Source organism: Eutrigla gurnardus (assembly GCF_963514095.1).
Source record: "Eutrigla gurnardus genome assembly, chromosome: 9".
In the NCBI taxonomy this organism is placed as follows: domain Eukaryota; kingdom Metazoa; phylum Chordata; class Actinopteri; order Perciformes; family Triglidae; genus Eutrigla; species Eutrigla gurnardus.
Genome location: NC_139923.1, coordinates 20874650 through 20885627, shown reverse-complemented (window position 1 = coordinate 20885627; position 10978 = coordinate 20874650). Strand labels below are relative to the sequence as shown.

Here is a 10978-nt window from a genome sequence, read left to right as displayed (position 1 = left end):
TTTTTGTCTTTGTTGTCTTATTTTCTTACGTCCATTTAGTAGAAAATGGAGAGAACCCATGCTGCACAGGTGCCAGCAACTCCAACCCATGGTGTGGTCCTCTAGCTTTACCACTCTCCCTCTTTCGCCATCTACCTGTTTCACTGGGGAGAGGCACATATGTCATTTTTGGTTCTGTTATAATTTTGTCCAGAATTCCTTGACTGTCCAGATTGTACATTTACATTTACCTTTAGGTCATTTAGCAGACGCTTTTGTCCAAAGTTGAACAACTAATCAGTCAGCTGGGGATAGCTGGACCCCCCTGAAGGACCACTGATGGTACCAGAGCCCCACATTGAGAACAACTGGCATAGCACATGACTTCGATAGAGAAATCTCACACCCACCTGCACACATACACTCATTACTGTTACCGAATGTGCATTCCTGTTACTGAAATGTTTTTTTACTAAAAAAAAATACATATAAACCACATTCAGATTTAGTGTTTAAAAAAAAAAAAAAAATCTGATTAATTTGGAAGAGTTACAACTAGCAAATGGCATAGAATCCCTCTTATGCAAGACCTTTAACTGAAGCAGAGGAGAGATTAATCTATTTTTGTAAAAGTCTCCATGAGTTCACTGATTTCTAAACAGAAGAAGAAAGAGTTGAACCGAGCTGTCCTGCATTCCAGATTTGAGTGAAGTCTCATGGACGTTATGGTTTCTGATATCCCACTGAAAACGAATGTGGACATGGAGGTCATACAGCGGCAGCCCATCATCCACACATTGGCTCTCTGCCGTGCCGTAATTTTGCTTGATGAAACCGATAATGCCACTACGTGATTCGTGTGTAGTTTTCAAATAATTTATCATGATATCACTTGGCCGGAAACATCCGGTCAGGTGGTTTATAACAGAGAAAAGAAAATGTTCTCTGGGCTCTCTCTAGCAGAGCAAACTACATAGGACCTCATCAAGATCAGACCTGTTTGTATTTTCAACCAATAAAACAACATACAAAAATAAAAATTCTCCTTATCTCTCTTTTCTTCATTCACCTTTTTTTCATCTGAAAGTTTTCTGGACTGAAACTGGAAGTTAGACAATATATATACATACATATATATTTTAAATGTGCTGGTTATTGGGAGTTGATATTGTTTGGAGCCAAATATAAATGTGTAGCCTTTCACAAAATGAACCTTGGCAGAATGCTGAGTACGACATGTCATGCTGAGGGCAGGTAAACCTAACCCAGAGTCAACATAACTTTTGTGACTGATAACTTTCTGTGTGAGTGCATGTTTGCCAAATCTTTACATAACAATTCTCACTTGAAGAAAAAGTAATAGTAACTTTCAAATGGCCCTCATGACAATTATTCATTCCACTTGATACATTTACCATCACAATGAATAGTATCTGCACATGGATGGTTTAGTGTTTAAAGTGATGCACCCTAGGTAATTTCCACCATGACATCCAGCCAAATACCCGCTCAGAAGCATTTTTAGTGATGGTCAACATTGATCAAGATAAACAGGTTGTGTTTTCTTGGCAAGGTAACACGCTTTCAAAGGATGAATGATATTAACCCAGCCAGATGATGCCTCGCCATGTGGTGCTTTCGGTCAACAAACATTGGCTAAGAGGACAATGGGGAATGGCCAACAGAAGGGGCGGGAATGCAATGGAAGTAAACATGCTCACTGTATATAAAAGTGGGCGCACATTTCCATCTTCCTTACAGCACCTAGTGAACTGTGGAGATCACTTGTTGTTGTGAAACCATGGTGATGAAGTGTACCGCTGTGTGCCTTGTGGCTTTGGCCCTGCTTGGCAGCCTCTGTGATGCTCAATATTACAAGCCCTCAAAACCGACATACCAGCAACCAGACGCGATCAAACAGATTCCTCAAGAACCCCAACAAGTAAAGCAGAAATTTGAAAAGCCTATCACCTGGTTATACCCTGCACCTCCCCAACCTGATCCCGTTGTCGAGGTGCCTTTCGAGCTGAGACATCCCGTTCCTGCTGCAACTGTTGCTGTAGAGTGCAGAGAGGCAATTGCTCATGTGGAAGTCAAGAAAGACATGTTTGGGATTGGCCAGTTCGTCAATCCTGCTGACCTTACTCTGGGAAACTGTGCTCCTGTCGCAGAGGACAATGCTGCTGGAGTGTTGATTTTTCAGGCGGAACTGCATGATTGTCTCAGCACGTTAACGGTAAGCCCAACGAAAACTACTGAAGTTACTAAATTGTAAGGAATATTGATTACAAATTTGGTCAAATGTGTTCATGTGTGTGTTCATGTGCTTTCTCACGTAGTTGACAGAAAATGCCCTCATCTACACCTACGTTCTGAACTATAATCCCCGACCTCTGGGCGATTCTCTCGTGGTGAGGACCAACGGCGCTGCAGTAATTGTGGAATGCCATTACCCAAGGTAAGCAGACTATCTTTTAGAGGCGTGGCAATATTCAGACAAACAAATTACATAAATAGCACGACGTGGCATAACATCTCAAACTGATGTGTAATCACTGAAAAAACATTGGACCACCACATCTGATAAGCTTATTCCAACAGCAGACGTTGTTCACTAACGTGAGTGATGCATTCTATTAAAATGTAATCCTGTAGGAAGCACAATGTGAGCAGCCTTCCTATCGACCCCCTCTGGATTCCATTCTCTGCAGTTAAGGTGGCAGAAGAATTCTTATACTTCACCCTGAAGCTCATGACCGGTGAGTTAAAGAACAATTCATCTGCATGTTTGAACTTTTATGGAACTGTGATTTAAAATACACATTCGTAAACAATGCTTAAACAATCTCATTTCTACAGATGACTGGCAATATGAGAGGCCAAGCTACCAGTATTTCCTGGGAGACGTCATCAATGTTGAGGCTGTCGTCAAGCAGTACTTCCACGTGCCCCTCCGTGTTTTTGTGGACCACTGCGTAGCTACTCTTGCACCTGACACATCCTCCAGCCCCAGATATGCCTTCATTGACAACCATGGGTAAGTTAGTATGATGCGTCGCTTCTGTGCAGTGAGAACAGATTATAACACGTTCTTTTTTGCTTTTTCCGCATGCAGGTGCATGCTCGATGGCAGGATCACCGGCTCTGAATCTAAGTTCATGGCTCGCGGTGCAGATAACAAGCTTCAGTTCCAGTTGGAGGCCTTCAGGTTCCAGGGCGCTGAAAGTGGACTGGTAAGCATCTCCAAGACCGATTTTGATATTTTCTGTTGTACATCAAATGCATCAAATAATACATGTGATAAACCCCAAAACCCTTTATCATCCCAACAGCTGTACATAACCTGCCACTTGAAAGCAACATCTATATCCTATGCCTATGACGGTGCACATAGAGCTTGTTCCTACATCAATGGGTGAGTCTGCATTCGTGCATATGTGAGAAAAAGGGTGTTTGGAAGATAGACACAGTTATTTACTGCTTGCGTCTCTCTTCCACCCTAGGTGGAGGGAGGCCAGTGGAGCTGATACAGCTTGTGGCAGCTGTGAAACTTCTGGATTGGGACCTGTACCTAACCTCGCATATCCTGGAGTCGTCAGCAGCGGCAGCAGCATCGGCATCGGCAGCGGCAGCGGCATCGGCATCGGCACCGCAACCGGCATCGGCAGCGGCGGCAGCGGCAGCAGCGGCGGCGGCGGCGGCATCGGCAACACCGCCGGCAAGGGCCGCATCGGCGGCCAATCTCCGTTTAATCCTTCAAGGAAGATGCGTGACGTGAAACAAGAGTGTATGTCAATAAAAATGAATTGTCTCAAAAGATTATATGAGGACGGTTCAACAGTCAAGATGTGTTTACACCATTGTTGATATAATTTTACTCACATCATGATAACTTACTTACTAACTCCCTGTGTACTTGCATGTGTTGTGAGGCAAAACTGTGACACATGTCTTTTGTCTTTCTTTCTAGATGTCGAATGGGAAGGTGAGGTCACCCTGGGTCCCATCCCCATTATGGAGAAGGAATAATAACTCAATTCCCTGTCATGGCTCTAGCCATCGCAACACACAGTCTCATTGGTTCATAACTGTCTGTATGTTATTCACTTGCTTCTTGTTAATAGTGCAACTGAAACAAATAAAGTAACTACATTTACTCTATTAAATGTAATCAATATTTGACAAATCAAAAACATAATAAAAGTGTAAGAACCAGAAGAAGGTGAAAGTGTAATTTGCTTTACATTGCCCTTTTTTTAATGCTCAGTATTGGGCTACATATGGACCTCGTTTGCTCATAGACTGTAAATCCTTTTCCATTTGATGGAAATAAAAATGCAATTGTTGGAGAGGCTTGTTTCATTCATTGGATAGAATCATCGCAGAAAAGGCAAACTTTTCGCTTTTTCATTTTAAGCTGGACACCGACCGTACAGAAAATAACTACAGGAATAAAATTATTGCTGATTTCTTATTAGTAAACATCATAAAGTTAACAACCGGCCGTACACATATACCCTAGTTATAATAACAATAACGAACAGTAATAGATCATTAATTAAATAAGACACACATGGATCAAATGTACAATAATTATCACCACGATCACATCTTGTTTGCCAGTAAGAGGTTCTTTCTCTGTACTGATTATGTGGCTATTGGACATGGCGTGAACTTTACTCCCCATTTCGCCACATATTTCTCAGTCCTGTCCTTGGTTCGTCTCTGTCGGTTGGATAAGTTAACACATGACAACAATACAAATGCACTTGTTCCTTTAAAAGCCTATCAGCTCTTTATTGAGTGAGTGAACATTTACCGCCCCCACGTGGCAGTGATAGTAAACTGCACCTTAGCAATATACAATACACCTTCAGCACCGCAGGCAGTGAACAGCTCCACACTGCGCCTGCGCATGTATACAGCATGACACCTCTTAAGATCTGAGGTGTGATTCAGTGATTGCGTGTTCATTTACAATCTGTGGCAACTTTGTTTGTAATCTTTTTTTCCGCCTGAGAAATTCAACAGATCTTCGTTTAAATGTGTGTAAATCCTGCCTTTGCCTTTCGGTTGTTTGCTTCTCGTTCATTCTCTGTTGCTCAGTGCTCTCCTGCTAGCGGCACCTTTTCGTTCCTGTCTTTTTGCCCTTTTGTTGATGGACAACAGGATCAAGTTGACTGACATAAAACAGGATGTGGTCCAGATAAACAAAAGACATCCATTCTAACGCAGGGGCGTGGGGAGTAATATCAAAACGAATGTCTTAAGGGGAACTCCTTCATCCCAAACTTCACGTTGTGTTGGTTCGCTCTGTCTGCTCTTTAATGTCATCATACACACTTTGTTTTCTACGCCACTGTTTGCTGCTTCCTGCTGCATCCACTCAGGACGGCCTGCTCACACGGTAACGGCACTGACGTTATACCGTTATTGCTCCACACCCCTCCTCCTCCTCCTCCTCCCCCTCCCCATCCTCCCCATCCTCCTCTGTCTTTGGCTGTCTCCGCACTGCTGGCCCGGATCCGTCGTGTGTCACAGGCAGCAGCAGCCGCTCGCCAGAGGGAAAAAACGCGGACTGCGCTCGCACACTGCGCGCTGAACGCTCCGCGCGGTCGTATCGTGGAGGGGACGCCGGATTGCGCTTGAATTTCTGTCTCCGAAGATCCTTTCTGCCTTGCCTCCCCCCCCACCCCGTCCTCCCCCTTATAGCCCGCTTGTGTGGATGGTCGACTGCAGATTTGATGGTGCTGAGCAGGCTCGTCTGATTGAAGGCTTGCGGCCAGGGGGGACATCTGGGGCCGCGGAGAGACTAACGGCCGCGTCTGTGTCCTCTGCCCTGCGATTGTGAATGGACTGCGCTCCCTCCCGTGATTTTCTGCAGTCGCTGTGAGTCATTTGTGGAAGAAGATGGCGGACAGGGCTGAGATGTTTTCCCTATCCACTTTCCATTCCCTTTCTCCCCCCGGTTGCAGGTAAGAGCTTAATACGCGTAGAGCGACAGTGGAGGGATGATGGGTGGTGGGAGGGGGGGGGGGGGGGGGTGATGCGCACGGTTGATGGATGGACGCACACACACAAAGATAAACATGTCCATCCGTTTTGTTTTGGTGACTGCAATAATCGGCTCCCACACTGATAGGTATTTTGAATACGCTTGCAGGCCTGCTGCTGCCTCCCTGCACCCCGATAGCTGCTGATCAGCCAACGGTTGTGTGTGTTTGGGAGCTGCACATTCATTCCTTACAAATAAGACGTGTCTTTTCTCTTCTTTTTTTTTTCTCTCTCTTAAAGACAACTTTTATCATCCCCGTGTGAATTGGGGGAGACGAGTAAATGGTAAAGATGACAAATGATGGATCTTAGGCTGTGGCGACAGGCAGCCGCCTTGCGCATTCTCTGTGTGAGGCCCACGCCCTGTTGAGTCCAACCAGACCACAAGGGCATGTTGCCGAACAATGATGTACGGAAGTGCTGCTCGTATAGTCTCTCAAACGCATCTAACGTGACCTCCGCGAGGTGCAAGAGGACAAATGTGCTCGTGTTTTCATCTGTGAATGGGATTCTCCTGGCTGTACCAGAGGTCCATAATAATGAGTGCATATCCACTCCAAGGTTGTCTATTTTAGGTAAGATGTGGAGCATTGCAACACGTTGGTGCGATTTGGATGGAACTGTGTAAAGGCTGCTGTAATAGACCAGATCAGGAATGTGTTGCAGAAACATTTGATTGTATTTCTAATCTGAATAATCATATGTCTAGGTTAGTGCCGGTGGAAGGCCTTCCTCTCTGTTACTGAAATCCTCATTTGCTGCTTCACAACAAAAAACAATTCATTTGTAATTGTCTTGCTACACTTTATTGTGACAGTCATTTTCCGAACTCGTCCCCACGAGTGGCACAAAGAGGAGAAGTCGAGCAAATGATGTTGCTCAGAGCACCAGGAAGCTCAAATACAGCACACTTACTGCAGTAATTCTGCTACAGCATATCATTGTGCCTGTCTGCCTCCATATGTCCAATGTCCTCACAGAATGCAATCACATTAGCTAGCCTGGTCCCGAAGGACTCTATATCCACAACGTGCACTCATGTGGGGGATTTAGTTCCATACTGTAGCTTCGTCTCATGGACAGATGATATCAGATCAATAGACCTGGTGTTCTGCATGACTACCAGTGACCTTACTTCAGAGCACAGAGCCAAACATCAATATTTAAATGTGCAGCATTGGCAAACGGCTGGAGCAAGCACATCTTTATTTATCTCTCGTTTATCAAAGGGATTATGGGAACAACTCTTGTCTCTTTGCAGTCTTTTGAGCCTTTTGTATTCTATCGCTGACTCCAAATCTGCCCGTTTCTGTTTGCTTGTCAAAAATAAAGCATCACTCTTTTAACTGCATGAAACAACCAAAAGTGTCGTTGTTTACAATTAAGTATAGTCGTTTATTCTGGTTCAACTCATCCATATCAGCTTGTGAAGTACCAATAATTCACTTTGATGAAATATTAGTATTCAGAACATGATGTAGAGTGCATTGGTCATGTGATAATGTGTGTGTTTTCCTTTCAGTATGTGTGTGTGTGTTGTTGTGTCTGAGTGATGCGTGGATGAAACCACCGCTGGTGTGATGGTGTGGTACAGTAATCTGTTTTACGTAACCCCTAACTCTGTTTCCAATGGGCGACATAATCCGTAAGGGAGCCCGTCTTTCTCTCCTGAGCTCCAGAAATGTATGACAGACTAGGATTTCTCCTGCACCGAGGGATCACTCTCTCCACTGGAAATACAAACATTTAAGGATCAACCCGTGTAAAAATAATGTTTTTCAATTCAAGCAACATTTCCTATAGTTCAGAGAATATGTGAGTGAGTATTTCCCTTCCAATATAAAGCAAGAGACACAAGCATTCCTTTAATCTACTGCTAAGAGAATAGAGGAGAGAAGTCAACATCCAAATGGTGCTCAGGTGTGCCGAATGATGAATCCCACCTGATCATAACATTGGAGGTGTGTTCCTGATTTTTTTATTATGAGCATAAGTAATGTCCCCTAAACTGTACACAAAAAAAGGCTACTAGAAGAAGAAGAACCTCAGCAGTACAGACATTCTGGTTTTGGTTCTGTCACTACTTGTGTTTTATAGATATTAAGTTATTTCTTAGCCTGTATTTATTCAACTTAACCATATATGATGAGTCAATTAACCAATTCATTGACATCAATCAAACAAAACAAAGACATGTGAAGGACATTTTTCTCTTCTTGTTGCGTAACTAATGAATGAATCTGCAGATTGCTGTAATCGTGAGGAAAATAATCTTTAGTTGCAGTGATCTGAAAAGTTTAAGATTGGATATAATAATAGTTGTTTCCCATCACACTACAGTGGTATTTATAAAACTGGACGTTTCCCCCTCCATCCCTCTCCCTGCCAATCTCACATGTTTAGCAGTCGATGTTCCACTTTTGCCTTCACTCTGAAGGCTGTTTCAGGAGGGTTATGGTTACCATGGGCTAAGAAGCTTAAATCCAATACATTCATTCATTTTAGCTTAAGCCCCCCTGCTGTCTTTCCATCTCTCTTTATATTTTTGTATTCCATCTCTCTCTCTCTGTGTACAACCGACACTTGCCATGTGTTCGCGTGTCAATCTGTGCAGCTGCTGTTGCCATAGCTTTGTTCTTCCGATTCAACAATCACTATACGAGTCATATCTACGCCGTCCACCAGATTTTGTTTTCCATCAACACGAAACCTGTGAATGTTTCCCGTCTATCAGAGGCATTTCTTTTTACATGCGATTGGCTCCATTAATCCGAGTCCAGCCGAATGGACATGAAGTCATCGGCTATGAAGCAAACGTCTGCCTTTGGTTCAAAGATAGCGTAATCGTCGGGTTTGGATCTGACACAGACAACAGAGAGCTCCCCATTAGGTTAAATGTATGACTCATGCACGCGTGTGTGTGTGTGTGTGTGTGTGTGTGTGTGAGAGTGTGTGTGTGTCTCTACTCTACGAAAGAGCTGGGAAATTGATCTTGTTAATGAGTCAGTAGCAACCGCATCCAAGATGGCTTTTACAGATGATGACGTTAGTGGGAAGCAGGTGTTGATTCTTGAAAGGCAGCTTAATTACAGCTGACACCGCTGTATTCTTTATATATTGTGTATATTGTTATATTGAGTGTCTTCCTCCATTTCTTACTTAACATTACCTAGCTGTGCAACCAATGGTGATTTTCCTATTTTAGAAAAGTGAAAATGTCACTCATTTGTGTCTCATGTAAGCCGATGCCAAGGAAAAACAGCCAATTCTCACATATCAGAAACTCAAACGATCAAAAGTTGGGCTTTATTGTTCGAAAAAACGACTTAACTGCTCATTTGAATAAACAAACTGTAAAGTGTTCAGAAGAACTCTTAATAAAACATCCATACAATTAAAAGTAAAAGGCAGCTTAAACCAGCGAGAGTGTTGAGCTAATATTTTCAGACAGGAAAGGACGTGTCAGCATGCAGTCAGGGTATATTCGGAATCGGACGAGCAAAGATGACAGTGTGCTGGTTTGACTATTTCTGGTCCCGACGTGACAGTATCAGAGATGGCTGAGAATAACCGCTGCTACAGATGTGGGCTGGTTTGTTTGAGGGCGGGGGAGGAAATGACAAGAGGGAGCCTGAACACACACAGAGGTGGCAGCAAAGCAGTGCCAGTGAATCTGGGTGTGCCATTGCAGCAACATGACCGGCACCAGTGAATGGTAATTTTATGCTGACATGGTTCTCCTGTGGTGGGAGTCTGATTTGGCTCAGAATATCACCGTGATGATGTGATGCCTTTTTTTTTATGAAAGTATAAGAGTGCCGTGATCCAGAGTATGAGTGGTACACCTCAGCTGTAAATCCTGATTATGCAGAATGATCACAAACAGACCTGGGCTCAATGTCTGCAAGCGGTGAAACGACCAAGCAAGTGTGTGTATGTTGCATATGAGGCGTACCTGTGTGTTAGTGTGTTTCAGGTCGGCACCGAGGCCTTCACTCTGGGCATCATTCTGCAGCTTTTCTCATGACACACATTCCGAGGTCTTGCAGTTGAGGGGAAATGGGGCCACACTCTGTTGCGACGTGCATTGCAGAGCTACAGGAAAACTCCAACACGAAGATGAGCACACAAACAAAATGGAGCCTGGAAACACAGCAGAATAGAGGGCAATGGGGGAGACCAGGAAAGGGATAAGAGAAAAGGCAAATGTCGGACAATAAATAAAGGCCGTTTCATCCATTTAGATTACCTTAAGTGGTGTGTTGCCGCGCAGATAGTGGTTAGTCAGTGTTTCTTTGTAATTTGGCTGAACTGAACATTTGTAAATCATCATCACATCCGTTTTGGGACGTTATTAGTTTTAAAAAAAGAGACCTTCAAAAACAGCATTAGAATCCTTTACAGCAGTGTTCCCAAAACTTTCTTTTTAAAAATGAAAAACAACTTTCACATCACTTTATATTATCTAGAATAACTAAACTGGACATTTAGAAGAGATTTGATAAATCACGACTTGGTTTTATGCATGTTTTATTGAAAACATACTGTATACACATGTTGTAAATTAAACCCAATAAATGCATTTAGGCTAGTCTTTCATATGACTTATATATGTTATAAGTAGACCACAATAATCGGGTACCTTACAAACATTCAGGTTCCCCCAAATATATTTGACGACCCAGATAAACCCTCCTGCGTCCCACCTGCGGGTCCCGACCCACGCTTTGGGAATCGTGTCATCATGAAAAATTGGTTTGTGCCATGATGACCAGTGCATTTACCCTTTGGATTCAACACCCTCTGTTTCTCCATCACTCTCCAAGCCTTCATCCAGGAACAGAACACGGGACTTTGCTCCACTACTGGTGGTCCGCCTTGGATACAGCTGCACCAATGTGGTGTTCCTGCTTTGTGAATCACACACCCACATACACACATCTAC

At 43.5% G+C, this 10978-nt stretch overlaps 2 protein-coding genes across 3 annotated transcripts in view; both read left to right on the top strand.

The window, feature by feature from the left end:
• Positions 1–1760: 1760 nt before the first annotated feature.
• LOC311018860 (zona pellucida sperm-binding protein 3-like) lies at positions 1761–4008 on the top strand (the record flags this gene model as incomplete). The annotated part of the gene is made up of 8 exons (XM_084017927.1): positions 1761–2215; positions 2319–2437; positions 2635–2738; positions 2839–3016; positions 3095–3212; positions 3312–3394; positions 3483–3766; positions 3950–4008. The coding sequence occupies exons 1-8, from the start codon at positions 1781–1783 to the stop codon at positions 4006–4008; spliced, it is 1380 nt and encodes a 459-aa protein (XP_083874053.1). The 5' UTR covers positions 1761–1780.
• A 1764-nt stretch (positions 4009–5772) lies between these two features.
• Positions 5773–10978, top strand: part of mapk8ip2 (mitogen-activated protein kinase 8 interacting protein 2) — a 24594-nt gene continuing 19388 nt past the window's right edge. Inside the window, exon 1 of one of the 2 annotated variants that reach the window (XM_084016675.1) lies at positions 5773–5954. In XM_084016675.1, the coding sequence (XP_083872801.1) occupies positions 5890–5954 (65 nt within the window). In that variant the 5' untranslated portion in view covers positions 5773–5889. The remainder of the gene's footprint in view (positions 5955–10978) is intronic. The other variant, XM_084016674.1, reaches the window with a different exon arrangement.